A 21,130-nucleotide genomic window follows, 5' to 3' on the forward strand; every position below is an offset into this window, starting at 1 on the left:
CATTTCCGGGCCCATGGCCAGCTAATACTTCATCTCTTCCCACACCATGACCAGCCATGGAACAAGTGCTGAACGAGTCCTGCTGGTTCTGGTCTGTCAAACATCCCAAGCTGGAGCCTGGGGACCACACAAGCCACTGCCTGGCCACCACATCTTCCCGTGGTTTGATTTCCTCAGAGCCCACGGAGGATCTGTTCAAGAAAGCTCAGTTTGCAGGTGCAAGTTTTGCAGCTTATGTCTGGCCCACATTTTTGATGTCAGGAAAAACACTGCAAGCAAATAACTCATTATTAAAGAGACGGGCTCCAGAGATTATTTTGGGGTGTGTGTGTGTGTGTTCCAGTGAAAAGGCTTTTCTTTTAGCAGGCATTTGCCTGTGGTGTTTGCAACCTAAATATTGCAAGCAGAATCTGAAAATGATGTGGATTAGAAACTGATTCTTGAAACAAATCATGTTGCTTTCTTGGCAGAGCAGCAATAAATTCTCATCACTGAGTTTTTCCAGTCTTAGAATACATTCATTAGTTGGAATATGCTCACATCTCAAAAATCTTGTCAAATCACAAGTTTTAATTGCACATAATTCTCACCAGTGTTTTGCCCTATACATTAATTTCAATACATTCAAATTTACAGGAAACATTTTAACCCTATAATTTTTTTATAAACCCATAGAAAGAAAAGAAATGTTGTTCAAGAAGAAATACAGTAGTTTAAAATAAACACTAACTTTTGTCAAAGATTTTTATTTTTGATTTCCTGCTTTTAAGAGAAAATACTATACATGGTAACCCTTATGTCCTCCAGCCCTTCAGAATCATGGAAACAGCCATCAGAAAGATGCCCAAGGCCAATAATTTAAAAAAGAAGTAAACCCAAATCCTTTCATACATTTGTTTCTCAGGTCACAAAATGGAGAACTGTAAGGCTCATATTTCCATCCTTAGCAGATACTCTCACTTGAGACTTTGAAAGTGGCTTAAATTTGACTTGCAAAAAAAAGATAGAGGCGTGCCCTTGTTCCCTGGAGAAAGCATACAAAAAGAATGTCCTTAGTTTTGTTTGTTTTTAATTTTAAGCTTCAGAAACTTGAACTCAAGCTGTAAGAGGGTAAAGGAAGGCCACAGCCAAGCAGCTGGTATAAGTGAGGTGCAGACACAGAGTCTTGTCCTATGCCAGCTGGAAAAGATCCACGTTGGATAAAAACTCCACAACCCCCTGCCCCACGCCCCAGACCCCCGGATGCTGCTGCATAGGAAAAAACACAGTTCTGTGTGTGTTTTGTAGGGTTTGAAATGAAACTGTCTCACAGATCTTCAACTGTGCTTACTTTGAAGTGAAATAAACAATTACTAGGGGGAAAAAAAAGAGATCTGATTTCTTCATATCCCCCAGAACAAAATACACACAGCCCATGGCCACTATCCATACTGCAGAGTAATTCAAACCTGAAAGAAGTATCTTGTCTAAAACACAGACACTTCTCAAGAGCACTTTTCACTTGTTTGTGCAAAGGAGGTGTCTGGCCCCCACTGTGGTGGCTGAGGCAGATCTGCGCTACCAGGCAGGGGTAGGTGGACCCACAGTGAATGTCCAGAAGAAGCTTTCTGGCCAGGAGGCTGGGACTGGGGGACACAGAAAGCTGGACACAAAGCCTGTATTGCCATGGTTCCCACCACTGCTGGCTCTTCAAATCAGTGTGGAGACACTACAACTTAATGAAGGAAAAATTGTACTGTTACTGTGACTCTTTGTGATCCTGTGAGCCTTCCCTCATCCAGGATTACCAGTGGTTTAGGAAAGTAGGCAGGAGGTGTCCTGCTTTTCTTTTTTAGGAGTATTTTTCCAAGAGACATCAAGGGAGGGAGCCTGGCTACTCCATTCCTTTTGGGGAACTTTGCAGGTTCTTTATTAAAACCTCATTTTCCAGAAAACAGAGGCTAAATCCCAGGCTATACTAGCAGATATTATAGCCCAGCCCAGTCCAGCGCAGTGTGCAGGACTCTCCTGGGAAGATGTAAAATGTCAAGTGTGGTTCCCTAGCTCTGCCTTGGCTGGGTACCACAAATGTGTGCATGTGTGTGCCTGACTATGTACATGGCAAATGCTCTCTTCCATCCCCCTCCTCACACAAATATTTGTTTCCTTGGAAGATAAGAGAATTGATCTGATGGCAAAAGATAACCAGAGTTTTCCCCCTATACATTGTTTGTACATCTTTATGTATACTGTATATATGCACATGGTTTTGACTCCTGAACAGGAAGGAACATATTTTTAAAGGCATTATACATATAACAAAATGCTTTGAAGTCACTTATGAAAATTCTTCTCATTTGCCACCTTTGGCTTTAAACATCTATACAGACTTAGGGAGTTTCAAAGGGGAATTTTTATAATCACGTCCTGTGCCTGTTTGCTTTTCAAAGCAATTAATACTCTAAAAATACCCCCAAGAGGCATTGATACTAGAAGAAAGTTCTGTTTCATTAATGGTTATTTAATTTTTCTTAAGGCTTCCTTTATCTTCAGAACACATTTGGGAGAGCCATGGGATAAATTAAGTAGGATTAAATAATACCATGACTCATCAACACACAGGAGTTCAACATATATTTGAATATGTCTGACAAAAAGGTGCTGTTGATCCTTGTTCCAGTGGCGTTTCTCCTGTTGATTGGCATGCAAGGTGCTTTCTTCTTTCAGCTTTGACTTTTCACCGAGTTATCTTCATTATTCAAAGTGCCATAGCGTGAACTGTGATAATCTGGTTGTACTTTGCCTGTCAATTTTTGTCCTAGGGAAATGGTGTGAGAGAAGGGAAAAACAACAACTCTGTGAAGAATTTTAATAAAACAAATCCCCCAACAATCCATCATTTAAACATTCTTTGCTCCAGTAATCATTGTTTTCATTTGACTGGTTGTAACAATAGCTTGGAAAAAGTCTGAAAGATTCTTTGAAAAATCTGTTGGGAACAGGCACAGAAAATAAGGGAACAGTATATTTATTAAATATGACCAGAGCATATTTGTGACTCAACTCTCCTAGGTCATCTCATTATCTGATATCTCATTTTTAAACAGAGAGACAGAAAAAAAGCCCTACTTACCAGGAATATGTCCACAGTCAATAAAAGGACTATGTAAATGCTCCTCTTTTTTACTTCTTTCAATTACAAATACACCAAGGAAAGATAGAAGACACCTGCAAAATAACAGTGGCATAGTATCATTAGAAACAGTTCACTGCATCTGAGATGAGAATTTCTTTCCAAGTTTCTTTTTCAAGGACTTCCAAACCCAAGCTGCTCAGTTTATAAAGAAACTTTTCTTCCTGGCAGCTCTATAAATTCATCCTGGGCTCCCTTTCAGTCTAGTTTTTGCCTCCTGAAGCTTTATTATCAGTTCCAAAGGCTCCGCAGGCAAAATTATACTTTCAGTAATATGTACCTAATCAAATGCCTGTGAGTGTGAGACCACAACATTTGAATCCCTGAGCAAATCTTCACAGAGCATCTAAGCTAGCATTCTAGTGTTTGCAATTTCATTAACAACTCAGTCTAGCTGCAGACAATCAACATCTCCGTTGTTTTTCTCATCTGAGTGTGTGTCTCAGGGGCAAGCTGTAAGCCAGGAGCAATGAGAAACTGCTATGCTTGGATAAATCTTCTATCCATTCCGTGTTGGATACACAATCACTAATTCCTGCCTGCCAAATACATGGGTTGAATTTGCTCATCTCCATTTTCTGCCACTTTTTCTGCAGTCAAACAAGGTAGCAGTTGTGTGCACCTACTCCAGTCCAGCTGCAGGAGACGAAGACATCCGTAGCTATCAGCCCACGTGTTTGACAGCGTGGTGGTGAGAGGTGTCTCACCAGCAGTCGTGGGAGATGCATTTAACCATCTCACACCCTATATCAAGTAACTGTCATCTGTCCCCAGAGTTGTAACTGTGCTTGTGGGCAGAAGAAGGTTTCTGCTCTCACAACACCCAGGACCTTCTTCAAACATTTATTGTTAACAGTTTCTCAGCATGTTGTGTCTTTCTTGGCACAGGAGGATGAGGGAGAGATACCATAGTGCTGCCCCGTAGGCAAGCAACTCACATAATTGCTAATACCTGGTGGCAACAAAGACCAGCCGGACACGCAAGTGGAAGGTAACAACATGGGAGGAGATTTCTCACAGTTATTAAAGCACCCCCACAACATGATCTTTGGTGCAGAGCAGTGATTTCTCCTTCCTGCTGGAGGAACACATGCTGCTGGTTTTTCATTCCATCGTGAGATTAGTAGTTCATAAGTGTCTCACATTTTTACATATTTGGATTCAAAACCAGGCCTCCAAACTCCCAAAGCACAGACATCAATCTTTCCTTTAATGTTTTTTTATCCTACTATAATGGCTATTCCATAATACTTTAATAACAAGACGGGTTTCTTCTTACTGAGAAAAGAAAGGATTCCACAAGTCAATGCTGTTTCTGTACAAACGTTGGTGCAGATTTTAGGCCAATACACTTACCCAAACAGAAACATGAACACGCTCAGCAAAGCTGCACTTTGGAATTCCCGATAAAATATGACCCCTGGAATGTGACAGAAACAAGAATTGCAGATCTTGACTAGCTTCCAAGTGACATGAATTACAGCAGGGAGGGTCAGGAACAGTGTCATGCTCAAATGGAGAAAAAAAAATCCCAAATAAGGTATTAACACACATGGTGATGGATTCACTTTACGCGCCCATATTCTATTATCTAGGCTTTCTCAAGATACTGCATGGGATTGGAGATTTAGTTTCTCAGGTTGGAGGATCTGCTGTGCTAGGAACTGCACAGATGCAGGTATTTTTTGCGTTATCAGCAACAATTTTTATGCAGGTCAAACCCAAGGTCTTATTCACAAGCAGAGTCATAGCAATAAGATAACAGGTTCTTTGTGGATTTAGTTAAGCCACTCCAACAGATCATGTGGACATCTTAACTCCAGTTGGGAACAGGCTTTCGATAACTAGCTGTGTTCCTGATGTTTACACCAAGTTAAGGGCTCCAGCAGCCAAGTTTACCAAATCTTTCTGGCTGAAGGGATCACTGGCTCTTTCTGGTCACCCTTCTTCCAGGAATTAGCACCTCTGCAGTGGAGGTGACAGAGCCAGATGTGTATCTGGATCTCAGCTGCCCCAATTCACAGCCAAGTATATTATAGCAGCTTTAAACCACTGATGAGCATAGTTTTGCTCAGAAACGACAGAGCCTGAACAGTGCAGCTGATGTGTGACTGTATCTTCAAAGGCTGTAACTGGGAATGGGAGAATCATGAAATGAGGTACCTTCTACGAGCACCTCAGCAAGATTCAGCAGAGGTTGTTCTTCTAAGCCCTACACTGGTTTAACTAACCTGGTGCAAATGCATGTGTATCCAGTCTCAAAGCTATTAAGCCATTCCTGAATAGGTACTTGATCTTTTAAGGAGGCACAAGGCCAAATTCCCCATATGGTCACAAGAGCACAACCCCATTTTGGCACAAGCCTCCTCTCGGTCACAAAGTGTAGGTCTCTTCTAACACAGGTGCTGAGGCAATCTGTGCATGAAGCTAACTCCCCTTCTCATTAATGGCAGCTCTGCATGAGAAACTCCTGCACAGCAATGACAGGAAAGCCCCCAGTGTGTGTTAAAATGAGTCATAAATGTTCTAACAACATGATCATTTTGGCTCGTTGCTGATACAGCATCTTAGTCGTCCTCCGAGTTCATGTTCTTATGCTGCGCACCGTTTCCAAGATTTGCAGTCCCTCTTTAGCAATGCTGAGTTCAAAGTTCTCACCCAGAATAAAATGTTAAATGCTTAAAAAGTCTTTGGAGTAATTTTATTTCCTTCACTTAACCTAGAATTCCACCTTCTGAAATGGAATATACACTAACTGCTATGAAACACAGCTGGTTGTCATTTGAGTAGTTTGCCAGGCTGTTAAAATTGCTCTACCAGTTCGGATATGGAGAGCCTGGTGTGCACATGGTAAACACATTTACTGGATGTCAGGATTAGGCTGGGATAAATGCAGGTTCTTCTAGTAAGCCAGCAAGGCACAGTAAACTGTACTTGTCAATTCTGGAAATGCTAGAATTTGATTATTTTTGTTTTGCTTCAAAAGTGCTGAACTTATTCATTTTTCAGAACTTAAACACCTGTCACTTAGGAAAAACTTCTTTTTGTGAAGACAAACATGACTGTTTTGTTTTCCTGTTCACAGGCAGTAATTCTTGAAAACCTGATGTTTAGAAAATTGTTGTGTAGAGGCAGAAGGTCAGAAACAAACCTGAAATAATGGCACTGATGGTGAAGAATACAAAATTAATGGGCACGACTGCTGTCACTTCGTACAGATGCATTGCTTGACTCAGGAACCTGGAAGATAAGCATTATTGTGTCTCATGCCTACAGGAAGTTCATTGCCCTTGAAGTCAGATTAAGCCACTTTATGTCAGTTTAACGATAAATGTGGCCACTTGTTTGCCACAACAGCAAGTAGCCCTGGACAGATGCATATGTGTATTGAGTTTACCTTCTGGTTTTGACTTTGCAGAGTACAAATAGGCAAAAGTAAGAAGGCTGGTGTGGATTCTTCTGGCCACAGGTTGTCATTGGAGAGTGCTTTGAACCACTGACGGAACATTTTGTCTGCCATGGATAAGAGAGGAATGCTAGGGTATTACTGCTTATGGCCTGCATTGGCTCTTGGAAGCAGTGCTGCCTGTGAGCAGCCTGGGACAAGTTACTCTAATTTAAATAGATTGTGTAAGGATATATTTCCAGCACAGACATGAACACATGAGTTCTCATATGAACTGTTTCACTTTGCTGAAGTTCACACTGCTGCTACTGCTCAATCCAACTTGGCTAAACCACATATTTGTATGTTTATCCATGTGATCATACCCCAGACACACTCTGTCCTGCTGGGAAAGTCCAGGAAGGTAATTCCAAGCCTGTGCTCCTTAGGTTGGAAACTCTGCTGTGCTTCTCAGAAAGGCAATACAAAACCTCACCAGAATGATGAGCAAAAGTGTGCTAGGCCACAGGAGCATACACTGCACACAAACCTGCAGGACCAAAATGTTGAACATGGAGCAGCCTGCACACTCTGCATCCGTGGATGAAAAAGGCAAAGCAATTAACCCACTTGTATGGAGACCCCAGCTATCAACATTTACCCACAGGGTGATGAATCATGAGTGTGAACTCTTGGATGCACCGACAGATACTCTGTTATGTGAACGGTGCATTTCAGACCAAAAAAAGAAAAATCAGGAGGCTGCAGAGTGTATTCAAAACCTATAAAAAGAACCATACTTAAATGTTTCACTGGTACAATATATGTGCACAGTAAAAATCCAAGCTTGGATCTGTTTTAGCCATTAAAATAATTGCATGGTTATTTTAGCAACTGTTGAACAGTCTCCATGGTGCTTTAAAAATAAAGAAATCCTACATATCCACAGGATAGTCAGGATTTTGAAGTCATTGAAAACACCTCATTATTTTCTCTCATTTGCAACAAACTCGGTCTTAGGGACTAAAACAGTGATACTAAGGCCCAGCATTGAAACCAGAAGGATGTTGCAGCACAGGCTGTTCTGAGCTAATGCACAACAGTCAAATAAAATAAGAGAGGAAACAAATAAAATGAAAAATTTAGACTGACAGCACTTTCTCTGTTGGAAAATGTGTCCAAGAGAGAAGAGACATTGAGCCCAGGGAATAAAATGGGCACATTTCACTTCTGTTTTAATTTTGACCCAGCAAAAGAAAGAAAGAAAAAAAAAACTGGCAAGGAGAGGTCAATTCAGCAGCTTCCTATTTACGAAGCTTTTATTTCCTTTTTTAAATGGTCTGAGCTGTTCTCCCAGGAAAGACAAGCTGGACATAAATTACTCTATAATCTGTTACAGGGGAGTTCCTGAGTCAGCTATGGAGAATCACTGCATAATAATGCACGGACTTTCTGGTTCCACATGGGAATGGTATGTTCTGCCACGAGAAAGCTGGGTTGGCTGTTCTACTGGAACATAATCATGCAAGTAAACACTCAAGGCTCGCACTGGAGCAGTCTAGATGAGATTATTGAATGATGCTATCAGCACTTGAAGCAGAGGGATCAGCAGAAAGGGAATGGACTCTCTGTTCAGCTGCAAGCCATATTTTACTATGCTGCCACCCCCAGCAATCTGCAAAGGCAGCATAAAACTATCACTTAACAGGCCAGAGGCCAGCAGGGAAAACTCCAATGTCCCCTGCACACCAGAAGTTAACTATTTCCTAAAAACGTACAGACCTACAGGGTAGCAAAGTGCAACATGCAGATATAACAGAAGCAGAGAGAAAGTTGGGATAAACTCTGTTCTTCAGTCTGACTAGTGGCATAAGCTGGGGAAAAGAGATGCACAATGAGGGCAAATGCGGCCTTTTGATTATTCGGCAGTGAAGATTTCTAAAAGTAAACCCCCCAAATTTACATAAACATAATGTTCATTTAATGAGTTCAAGACCTGTGTCAAAACTAGAAGACCTTGTATAAGTTGATAATGAGAGGAGGTAGCATCTATAATAATCAATTAGAAACTGAGAAATAAAGCCTAAATAAACAATATAATCAACTGTAGGCAATTCATGCACCTGTCAAGATTCTGCCAGGAATTTGTTGCCTTTAAGTGCAACTTGTATCTGGAGTTGATGTCAGTACCAAATAAAACTGACATAAAATGTGTACAAAGGTTAGGAGATAAGTACAATCTCACTTACTTGACTTGGAAAGCACAAGAAGTTGCCATTAAAACAATCATGATATAGAAAACAGGATAAGTTAGCTGCATTTTCCCCTTCGCAGAGAGTGTTATCATGCTGGCCACAGCCTTTACAGCAATGACAGTCAGGGATGCTGAAAGGGAAAGGGAGACATTAGCAGGGCAGGATAAACACCAGTGACCTCAGCGCATAGGTGAGAAAGAATAAGGTACCAGGTCAGAGCCACAGGTCTGATCACCTAAAAAGACACTGAGGTGGGATTTGGGCACCTAAAACCAAGTGTGTGATTTCACAAATGCTTGTGAAGCTACTGTCTAATGTCAGAGTGGGCTTAGCTCCATGTGTGCTTTGTGTTTTGCTCTTAAGTTCTTGTAGCACTGAGGTCTGCAATCCTGCATCTACCAACATTTTCTCGTTTTCAACTGGGTAGCTGAGGTTAGAGTCACATAAAATATTGCAAGGTAGGACTTCTGTGTGCCGGTGTCTCTGTGCGTGACAGCAGCTGAGCTCAGGGTGAGGAAAGAACTGGATCCATTTCACACTCCTGGTCCAGTTCCCTAAACACATCTCCAGTCGGAGATGGTACAACAGCCTCCACATCTACCAGATATACTTTGTTTAGCTCCAATTGCTAATTTGGAGCGTAAGTTGCATTATTCAGGAGAGGTCTGAGAGGTCTCTCTGTGCATAGCAGCTGGGATACCTCCTAGTAGCAGCCTGCATGTGGCACTGACGGCCTAAAATAACTCCTCACCCTCAGGATTTTTCTGCTGGGATGGGACTTGGCCAATGCCAGCCAAAGCTGACTTCTGGGATCACATCCCAGAGCATCTAACTCTCCTCACGGATTATGTAGACATGGAGAGCAGACAACCAACACAGAGGTCTGCATTTCATTTCAGTGCCAGGCTCTTAGGACCATTTTCTGGATTTACCTCACAGAATAGAGTATTTCAGTAGTGTGTTTTTAATCCATTTAATCACTGTCATTGCATCACCACAAACAAATCTCAGACAACAGTTTCAATACATGTCACCAGTTCAGAGGAGTCATGCAATGCACATCTTTCAGAAAAGGGGCCAACAGTTCAGCTGTTTCTTTAGATTTCCTTTTAGAGGGCGCTCTCGCTTTGAAGGTAACCGAAGTAGGCTGTGATTACTGCAAGTAAAATGTAACAAATTCAAAAGAAACATAAAAAGATAAGAAGTGTCATGATGTGGAGATGACCTTTGAAGAAAGGCAACTAATCGTCAGGAGCACCGTCCCCCAGCTGGAACCCAGTTCCAGCCTCTTCCAGAGACAAAAGGTGTTGGATTTTGGCAGTCTGATTCAGCCTCCCATAACTGCAAAATCCAGATTGGCAAGAAGATCTGCACTGGGCAAAGAGTTCAGGCCAAGGGTTGGGAGAAAAGATGGGGGAAGAAGAACAGATTCATGCCTGTGGTTTTGATTGCAAGCATTTTTCTTATGGCAAGTCCAAAAGTTCAGAGGGAGTTTAAGAGTTGCATACATCTTGTGTTGATACCGTTCACCATCATGAAATTCACTGTTTTCATGACAACCTTTCCACCTAGTACTTCACTTCTTGCTCTGTAATGGAAATAGGTGGAGCGTTTTGACAAACACAGCAGTAAAAGTGAGCAGAGGGGGTCTAATCCTGGCCTGCAATGGTGCTAATGATATTCTAAAAAGCCAAAAAATACACTCAAGCCCCAACAAGCAGCCTACAAAAAATGTGAGATTTGTAGTCGAACATGGAGGAGTTATTTTAAAAGAACACTGACAGGTAAAAATTAGTAGTTTGAATTGTCCAACTAAGGGTAAAGATTGCTGAAAAATTGTCTGATGAAAGGACAGTTTCCACCCCTCAAAATTTTAACAAACGTGAAAATAAAGCAGCAGGGTTGGGGTTTTTTGTTGGTTTGGTTTGGGTTGTTTTTGAAAAGTGTAATGATCTTTTTAGTTAAAGTAACCCTGGAATAAGTTTCAAAACCTAGGAGATGGTTTTCCTGTCTCTGATAGAATGACCCCCCCAACGCTAGTGTGACAAATGACGTCATTTTCTGACTGTTAGGGCAGGAAACTGAGAAATCCCACTTAAATTTGAAATATTTTCCCCAAAATCTATGATAGCTCCCAGTATATACATGAGGTAAGATAATTCTCACAAAATTAACTTGCAAAGTTGTACTAAGCAAAACATTTGCAGATTTTATTATGACCTCCATATTTTCTTCATTATTAGAGTAGCTCTCATGTCCAACTAAGCACAAAGGCTGCCCTCTTTTTAAAGAGACCTTTCTACATTCCGTTTACATCTGTACAAGCCCTGCACCAGGAATGTACCTGTGCAGGTCTGAGAGAAGGCAGAAATCCTCTTGCATGACCTGCCACTGAGAATTTTCTGCACAGAGACCCCAAGCCTTGTTCACCCCCTCCCACAGGCAGGGCCGTGTGGGGGCAGCACATGTGCCAGACAGCTGGGAGCAGAGCTGCCGGGCCCCTCTCAGCCCCCATCGCTTCGCTCAGCAGAAAGGTCAGAGAGCAAGCAGAAGACTCTAAGCGTAGCTTTGTGGGGACTGCCAGGCAGCAGGACAGCTGCAGGAACTGGAGCCAGCCACAGTTCTGGGTTTGCTGCTTGAGGGAATTTTCAGTATTTCAAAAGTTCCCATGAACCAGGATTTGTTTGTTTATGTCTTTTTTAACAGAACAGAAATAATGACACATTCTTCCTGAAGCTGCATATGCTCACCAAAACCCCAGCAGCCACCAGATGAAATTGTTATTTTTGGTTGATTGCAGCCTGACCACCAAACCAAAATCGGTGCCTGCTGGGGCTCGGGTTCACAGCCCTGCTGCTGTTCAGCTCCATGCATCCCTTTGGCGCTGGTGGCATCAGGGCTGGCAGGCTCCATGGCTAAAGAAGCACACTGGGCTACACAGCCAAATGGCCCAGGTGTCCCGGAGCCACGTGTTGACCTTGCTTGAGGCAGTGGTTCTGCCCAGAACTGCAGCAGTCAAGTGCAGAAGCCCATCTGGGGATCTTCAGGCTTCCAGTTATGTGACGAGAAGTCTGGCCCTGCTCGTTGCTCAGGAGCGTGCAGTGCCTCACACTCCTCATGGCAGGGTAGGAAGCTGAAGAGCAGCTCAAGTGAGGTCTGCCAATGCTCCCGGACTCTCTGCTAGGAGCTGAGGGCTGGCTGGACTCACACTTCGCTCCTACAAACTAAGAGCAGTTAAACAGTTGGACCTAAGCTTTTTGGGACTTTTCAATTTCTGCCTCGTGCAGGCAGCATGGAAAACCTTCAGGGCTTCTGCAGAGCTACAGATCCTAATGTTCCTAACACCGGGAAACTTAAATACGGACACTGTCCCAAAAAAGTTGATCTGGAAGTCTGAGCTTTTCAGTTGGGTAAGAAACCAGTCAGGGATCTGAAGGAAGATGGTTAGTGAATCTGTGAGGGTTTTTCACATTCAGTCAAATCCAAGTTGTGTAAATAGAAAACTTTAGTGAAATTCTGTTTTATCAAAACACTCATGACCAACTCCATCAGAAATGTGCTTTGTAAGTCTTTGCAGACTGATAATGTGCCCACTGAACTCAGTGAAAATATACACCTGTTGAGTTGATTTCAATGGCACAGTTCAAGAACCTTTCACTTCAACCAAAGAAATGTGGTGTACTATCAGAGTTTCATGGACAAGTGAGAAGACAAGGATGGGAACCACATTGGGGTGGTGGCAAATTCTTAATATATGCCTGCAAGCAGTAGAGCTTTAGAGAGAGCCTCCTGACATCTTTAAAAGCTGATTCAAGTTTAACTTTATTGACGGCTGCCTGATAAAATGATCTCCTTTGTTTCCCTGGGTATTGATTGTGGCAGTGTTAATCAGAAGGCAAACTTCAGTGGCCCACCAAGTTCTTGCAATGCTTCTGGAAAGGTGGTAAAGTGTGAAATGTTGCATATGCAAACAGGCACATCACTGCATTTGCTTACAGAATGCTTAAGGAACTGATTTTCACAGCTAGCCTGATCTTCAAAAAACCAGTTTCAAATAGTCCCCTTTCCCAGGATCTAAAGCTAAAGCATTATTTAAAAAAACCCTACAGAATACCACTGTGCACAGCGTATTCACTTCAGGAAATCTGTCAAAAGAGATAGTCCCAGCAATAAGCATAGAAACTATGTATCATAATCAGCTTTTCTCTTCAAAAAGAGACCACGGTAAAAATAATGTGAAATGTACCAATGATTCTCCATCAGCATGCTGCTTTGAAATGGCCCTCATCTACACTCACTGGGGAGACTGAATGTCAAGAAATTATCAAGTAACGGACAGGAACATTAAAGTGAATAATAGGTTCTTACCCAGTAGTGCTACCATCATTAACAAAACCACGATGTGCTTCACAGCCTTTCTTTTGTAAAAATAGAGGAGAATGCAGAATATTATAATTTCTAAGATCTGAAAATAAAAGGGAAGAAAGTTAGAGCTGTGAAACTATGCAATAAATTCTTCATTCAAAGTCTTTGAGATGTCACATTCATTTTCTCTGCTCTAACACTTCAGAGGAGCATTACTTTATTAAGCATCTTCTGCTAAAAACTAACTTTATTGCCAGTTGACTGAGCTATCAAACAATTGCTGTCATTTGTACTTCCTATTATAGCAAATGTTAAACCTCAAGTCTTTCTTATTTCTTAAGTTTTTCTTTTTGCACTTCTAGTTGTATTTTGTCACTGGTAGCATTGAGAAAACTTTTTTAATGTGACAGCAAATGTGCCCATGTTTAGTTGTAATAATTCTTCTAGAATTATAATTCCTATGTAGTAAAGAACTTATCTGAAGGAACAACAGTCTCTCCTTCTATCTATGGTATTCCTAGTGTCACTCTTTGTGACATGCAAGCTTATTTTTGCTACCCTCTTTTCCCTTCTCCCAAACACTGTCTTTTTGTTCAAACTTTCTGCCATGTATCGCAAGGAAGAAAACATTTATTGCATGTGCTGGTTCTTAAATCACAGGTACCTGTCAGAAGCTTACCTTGGAAAGCTCAGTGACACACTAGCAGACCACACTGAAGGACATCTGCAGCTGCTGAAGCAGCTTTACCTACACTGTGCATGGTCCAAACCTGCTCCTTCAATAACATCTGACAGCTAAATAAGAAACAGTTAAATTTACTGACTTCTTGTTAATGTGTCTCTTTGCAGATTCCCTTAGTAACTCTTGCCTTCCGCCGTCTTGAAAGCATGGGTATTCTCCCTCCTGCCCACATTGCCCAAACACCCCTCTATGCCTGAAGAAACTGTAAGCGCAAGAGCCAAAAAGCTTTTGTGAAGCCCAGAAGACACATGAAAACAGAGATTATGGACCTCTGCCCTGAGAGGTGCTCAGAAGCCTGGTAGCCCTAGAGACCGTGTGGAGAGAGAGAACTTTGTGCATGGTAGAAAGTAATCAAATGGGGGAAATAAGACAGAAAATGAGATTGTTATCATTAATGACTCTGGTTATTGCCATTTTTTACCAATAAAACAAGTAATAGAAAACCCTCATGTCTACCTCCATATTGATTTATATTTTATATATTTATATATAAACCAACATATTGATTTATATTTTATAATGCCACTCCACTCTTAAACCAACAGTCACCATAAGGCAGCACTAGACTCAAAAGGATCTGGGTTTTGCACGGATGAAATTTCCAAAGAAGCGACTGAGCGGTTACTAGTGGTGGTTATATAATGTAACATAACCGACTTCTCGTTTTTGAGAGTGACTGCAGCAGAAAAGCAGTCATCAGCTACATTCAGTCACTAAAATTCTCTACCATACTCACACCTCCCCCAGTTTAGTAGTGTTCAAAAATATGAATAGAACATAATTATGCTTTAATTATTTTTTTTAATTTACCTTCAAACTCATCCCTTGCTCCCAAAGACAACCAATAGACAATTGCATCTCAGAACATTGCAAACAAAAATCTGGATATTTTCTACCAGCTTTCTTTTTAAAATGTCAAATATTTATTGCAAGATTAAAATAAAAAGCAAACTATTTTTACTTTTCTTTTTTTTTTTTAATGTTTTGAATGTAAGAAAGCATTTTACTGTTGGCTAAAAAAATGCATTCCTGGACTACTCCTTGCTTTATAATCTTTCCAATCTCTTGCGGAGTGCTGGTCTCACCTGCCTCCAGAGCAACTTCCCTCCTCACCAGTTCTGCTCCCAAAGATAAAAGCTGGGCCACTAGCTGGTAGAAAGGAGGCCTTTGCCTCAGTCTCATAGTATGCAGCTTGGCCACCTTCCCCAGCTCTTCTCAACAGTGTAGCACTGAGTACATCTAAATCAGGAACCAAGGCAGAAGTCATATTAAGATCTGCAGACATGTGAGTTCATCTTGGCCTCTCTCTGGAAAACTATGGTAGGGTTTGAGGGAACTTGAGAAGTAAAGGTAGCAGCTTCACTTTTCATGCCACTGACAAACACATCTCAGGACCAGATGGGAATATCTGTTATCAGGCTGCAGCTACAACAGCCTCCAAATAGCTTCAGTTGCTATTTTGACAGTGAACAATTGCTAACAGAACAGAAGAAGGCTGTGCTAAATAAATATTCCCCACATGGAAAGATACCCAGGCTAAGAAAGAAGTTCCAGAGATGTCCCAGGTATCCTCTTCAATGACACGTCAGTTCAGGATTGGCATACAGGATAGTGTGACAGGAATGGGGCCATGGTACCAGACGACACAGCACTGTGAGATCTGCTTCGCCCTCTGTGCAAACCTGAGCACCCAGACCCTTGGGCTGGTTGCCACACAGTGTGCAGAACCTCATAAGACAGCCCTGCTGTAGGCAGCCAGCTACACCTCATGTATTGATTAATTTTATATCCCTTAGACAACTTTGATCACAATGTCAATAGACAGAATCACCATCATCTGCCCTGTCACTTAAATTTCAAACTATGCAAGAACAATAATCCAAAAACAAGCCCAGGGATAGCTGCTGGCTCATACTGCTCCATCACACCAGCTTTCGTGCTCCAGCCCCTCTTCCACCTCTCTCCAACTCCAAGAGCAGCAGGTAGTGCCGAGCACCACGACCTCAACTGAGCCAAGTCACTGTTTGCTCTTCCATCAGCCCTGCAGTCCTCATCCTGTCATCAGCTTTTCTCTTGCTAAAGCCACCATAAAGCTCCACTGTGATCCCCTCCTGCCCAAAAGCAAACAAACTCATCAAGACTCACTTCTCAAAGGAAACAGCCAAGCAAAACCATCAAAAGGACATAAAAGAGTCTCTGATGGCAGCTCTGGAAGAGAAACACAGACCTGTGTGCTTGGCTGCTTCTGCCTCCTGGGGAAGCCCCGAGAGCAGCAGTGGTGTAGGGCCAGAGATGGAAGTCCTGTGGTCAAACCTGGGGAGAAACCCGGTTTTGTTTTCCAGGGCTGTTATTAAAGTTTACTCAGCTCTGTGAAGTCTCACACACTAAGCATGAAATACAAACAATTAGTTCTCACCTTGTGCTGCCCAGCAGCCAAACTATTCTTCCATGGTGCTGCTCAGTGACCCACCAACAGGTCACTTTTCATCACCAGACAAAGGAGAGGCCACCACATTGAGTCATGCTGCAAGCAGAGTTCATAGCTCCTAACAGGACCTCACGCAAACAGGGACTCTGCTGGCGTGCCCCAGTTGCTGCCTATGATTGTCTCCTGAGAATTACCCAAAATAGTGCTCGCTGTTATAGTTGATAGCTGTGGTAGTGTTAAATACAAAATCCAGGAATGGGAAGTGAGTAGGTTATATCAGCTTCACATATTCTATTTAGAGGAATTGAAGGAACTTGACCTGCTTACAATCATTTTTGCTATTATAACTAATCTCTATTGAAGTCTCCTCAAGCCCACATCTCATCAACATTTTTTCATAATCATGATGTTTTCCATGTTTCTAAGCATTACCAGAAGACATCAGAACAAAATACCACATTGTCTGCCTCAGCTGTCTTTCTGGAACATACAGCAACGTAGGGACCAATAAACAAGGTGGGGCTTCTAGGCACTTTGAAGGAAAAGCAGAAATGCTTTGAACCTGATTTTGCAGAGATTAAATATTAACAAGCCAATATTCACTACGCTTCTGCTTAGGGAAACCTAAGAGCTTCATCTATAATTGATGTCTTCTGTAGTCACTCAAAGTGCACATAAGCAAAAGACAAAAAGAAACCAGGCTAGGATAGTCATTCTTGCTCAGACATGATTATGCTACAGCAAAGTCTCAGAAGGTGACTCAAAAGTTGTCTCATGTGGGAACCAGAGGCTATTTCTGCAGAACTCTTCTGATGCCAGTGGAGCGCCACATGGGGATGGTTTGACACCCACACAGAACATTTTGTACTGTTGGGGCTTTGTATTATATTTCTCAGCAGACTACACTTCAGGGCTACTTTTAGAAAGACTATTGGACTGCATTATACTGCTGTACTGTCTCCTCGCTATATATTTGTACTGGAAGTTCTGCAACTTCTGCTGCGCTTTTTTATATCTCAGCAGCCAACGTGTTCTAGGCATTTTACAAACAATTATGAAGAGTTAGTTTCCTGCCCAAAGAGAATGTTTACAGCATGGTTTGTTTGAACTTCCAGCAGCATACCAGGAAATCAGGCTGGTATCTCAGAGGCTTTTGTGGAGCCTTTCATTCCTCACTTTTTTGGACAGAGGAAGCTCAAAACAGATGAATCCAGGCAGCAGATGTAACAAAGAAAGCTTGATATGTTGTTGAGTCAATGATATTTGCTGTGTACTTGCTCCATCCTTCCCTGCAACCCATGCTGTACACGTAAAATTGGATCCTGGCTGAGGCAGGGAAAAGAGAGAAAAGCGGAAAGAAAGTCCAGGGGTCACCTACTACCTCCTTCTGATGTCTCCTAAGAAGAATACAGCACAGTTTTCCTAAGCATTCAACAGTGTTATTATTTTTTCCTGAAACAAATTCAGCAACGTCCTCAGACTACACAAAGCCCTTTTCCAGCAGCCTGTTAGTTTTAAGAAAATGTGAACAGAATATGACACAGCAATTTCTGGTGTCACTGGGCATGAATGGGAAGTTTTGTCCCTCCACCAACTCTACACAAATCTGTGAGTCAGCAATTTAAAATTATTGCCTAAAATGCCATACTGTTTTAGTATCTATAGTGGAACTGCATGTTAGAGGGGGATATTTGGTAGGAAAGTGAGAGGGTCCTTCAGTAAGCACCAAGCCCCTTGCTCTGAACACCCTCTCAAAGAAGTCCCTTTCCCTCTGCTGGTTACATGGATTTGCTGAAGCTCTTGTCAAGGCTGAAGCTACCCTTGCTGAGTACCCCAAAACTCTTTGGAATTACCTTCAGAAACCTCTCTACTGCTTGATTGAAAGTGCATGTTGTCATTTGTGTAGCGTGATAATTAATTTATTGTATTGAGCTGTATCACCGTATTTCAGGAGCTTTTAAAATATAGAAAAAATTGAGCAAGAGGATCAACATTTTTTGTGGTAGCATGTACTTTCTGCTTAATCAGTAGTCTCACGGCTACTTAGATGTATTTAAAGTCTGCACGTTGGCTAAAAGATTAAGGTTAAATTAAATCATCTACTCAGTGGTTTCCTAACTCTCCTACTGAGAAAAGCCTGAGTACTAATAATCTATCACAAGTGAATCGCTTTACTGGGCAAAAAGCAACTGCTTCTGAAGCTCCTACACTGTTTCTTTTACATTTAGCTGGAGGAACAAATTTTCAGCATTCCAGAGGAAGAGAGAGAAATTCCTTCTCATTCTGGTCCTGTTTCTGGTGCTAATTAAATACATCAAAGAAGATGTATGGTATTTGAAGTTTGTATACAGATACTTTATTCAAAATGGTATTTTGTATTTGAATTCAAACTCATGTTCAGATTAACCTGAGTGTCAGTGAAGCCAACCACCTCTCCACATCCCAGCTCCACACAGAGCTCCATTCAGCCAGGCTTAGCAAAGTGGGAACAAAATAGAGTGATGTGAAAGAAAAAAAAAGAGCATATATAGCCTGATTTTTAAAAGTACAAATCCATCACACTCCAGAAAAGCACTCTAACTTAGATGTTCATGCAGACGGTGTTCCATGAACACATCTATAGGAAATATAAGCAACGCCAATATTCAGGTTTTACCTCAAGCCCACTAAACCCCCAAATCTTTCCATTCTTGTTAATCCTGCACAACTGTGACTTTGCCCAGCATGTAGTTTGAAAGACATCTTTTGCTTCAGCATATTTTCAGCTTGAAGACTGGGGTGAAGACCCAGAGACTTGTTCTCTTTCCTATGAAAATCACACAACTTGTTTTCAGGAGCGGATTTTCTGCCACTAATTCATAATGCTGCAAAAGGTCCTAACGCTCCAGTTTTTCTTATTTAGGGAGTAGTATGAACCAGATACTCACCAAATATACCAAAAAAGGCCAGCTCACTAAGTAATTCTGTACTCGTCTTGCTGTGAGTTCTTGGGGTGTATTTGGAGCGAATGTCACCAACAAGTATGTCCCTGTTACTGCCAGTGTTCCTCCTGTAAAGAAAAGGATACATTATTTTGGTAATAAAATATTTCTTAATCCTGGTCATCCTTGCTGTCCAGCTGACTTGGAAATAGTTTCCAGAAGAAAATTTACATCCATTTAATGAGATTTGGGCTTAGGTACTTGGGTTGCCTTGCATTTGGAGTCTTATCTAACCTAACTTTAATAAAAGACTCAAAGGATTTTGGAAGTATGAAAAAAGCTGTCAGTAAATCCTCATGAATTAGAATTCCAACTCAGCAATGCATTTTCAAATATTCTCAGTTCTGGTACCAAGTACATGACAAAGGAAAATTGATCCTCTCTATTTCTCACAGGCACAAAGCAGGTCACATAAACTTATCCTAAACTGAAAGGACAAGTTGTTTCCTGAGGCAGACAGCTACATCACTAACCAGTGTGAATGAACACAACTCTCCCAAAGTCAATGTGGCCACAGAGATCTGCACCAGCTATGGGTCTGCCCTGGAAACATTAAGTGCAACAGATATGTTCCAGTCCAATGCTTATGTGAAGCTGTCATGAAGCCAACATTTTGGCCGCTCCCTGTTGTATTTGCAGACCTATGACCTGTTTTATAAAATGCTGATTTGCAAAAGACTGTTCAAGCATCAGGTTGCCAGGGCCCCTTTTCAAGGTTGAACTTGCATTATTGTGCTTTTAATAAAAATCTGGAAGTTCTGCCCTGTGGACAGCCAGCTGACAAACACAGATGTTCACTGAGGTATCAAGACAGAAGTGAGCTGATCCTGAGCTCATAAGCTGTATTGGATTAAGGAAGATATTAGATAATCAATTTTTTTTTCAAGTAATCTTTAAAATTCTTGGCAAACCCAAAAAAATTGTGTGGAATACAAGGCTCAGGAATACAAAACAAAGCACATCCCGAGGATTTTGCTGGCACAGCTATCACACACAGTTCCTTTGGAAAAGCAGAACCATTCTATATTTATGTGCTTGCAAAAACATCACCATATTTCCCATCATACAGCTCATTCCTATGGAATGTAGCAGCATTGTTAAATCCTTCTTGCAAAGTCGAACTCTCAGAAATAAAATAAATCAGTGCTGAACACTAGTTAAAGCAACACATGATGTCTAAGGCTCTAAGGGAAACATGATCAGTCAAAGGAGGGTGGATTCTGAATGTAGCAGCTCAGCTGGCAAATTTGGATCTCAAACCTAAATAAATATTGTGTGGTATTCCTGGAACAATACGGAACAGATCTCTCCAAAACATTCATGAGAACAGCCAGGATGTTCTTGTTATAGTATGGACAAGCAAGCCTAGATGCTAGGAGCCCCACAGAAATACCAGGTGCCATGTAGCAACACCACATGCCCTGTTCCAGCTGAGATGGTTTCAGTAAAGCCCAACCCCTGAAGTACGCTTGTCTCTCACCATTACTTTGTTCAAGCAGGGAAGTTTTGATATGCAAAAAAATCTTGGACATCATAGACAAAAAGTTGAGATGCTTTTAAAGTGAGGAGCATGCTTCCCAACAGAACATTGACAACATGATTATTTTTTCTTTGAAGTAATAAAATTAATACCAAAAGGGAAGTTGTCACTTTTAATTGAGCTTGAATTTTTGTGCAATGTGTATGCAGTAAGAAAAAAAAGATCTTATATTTGAATGAATAGCTCAATAACTGCATTGGTTTTATTAAAATTGTGTTGTAATCATAAATATAATACTAAATACAACCTCAGAGGCAAAAAT

General features: G+C 41.4%; 1 protein-coding gene across 3 annotated transcripts in view; it reads right to left on the reverse strand.

Annotated features, from left to right (window-relative positions):
• Positions 1–550: 550 nt before the first annotated feature.
• Positions 551–21,130, reverse strand: part of NIPAL2 (NIPA like domain containing 2) — a 54,332-nt gene continuing 33,752 nt past the window's right edge. Inside the window, exons 2-9 of one of the 3 annotated variants that reach the window (XM_065054071.1) lie at positions 19,275–19,396; positions 16,147–16,232; positions 13,181–13,277; positions 8,807–8,942; positions 6,324–6,412; positions 4,529–4,592; positions 3,113–3,207; positions 551–2,797 (exon numbers count right to left, since the gene is read on the reverse strand). In XM_065054071.1, the coding sequence (XP_064910143.1) occupies positions 2,703–2,797; positions 3,113–3,207; positions 4,529–4,592; positions 6,324–6,412; positions 8,807–8,942; positions 13,181–13,277; positions 16,147–16,232; positions 19,275–19,396 (784 nt within the window). In that variant the 3' untranslated portion in view covers positions 551–2,702. The remainder of the gene's footprint in view (positions 2,798–3,112; positions 3,208–4,528; positions 4,593–6,323; positions 6,413–8,806; positions 8,943–13,180; positions 13,278–16,146; positions 16,233–19,274; positions 19,397–21,130) is intronic. The other 2 variants (XM_021280780.2, XM_065054070.1) reach the window with 2 other exon arrangements.

The sequence above is a fragment of the Columba livia genome, chromosome 2, assembly GCF_036013475.1.
Source record: "Columba livia isolate bColLiv1 breed racing homer chromosome 2, bColLiv1.pat.W.v2, whole genome shotgun sequence".
NCBI classification, from domain to species: Eukaryota; Metazoa; Chordata; class Aves; order Columbiformes; family Columbidae; genus Columba; species Columba livia.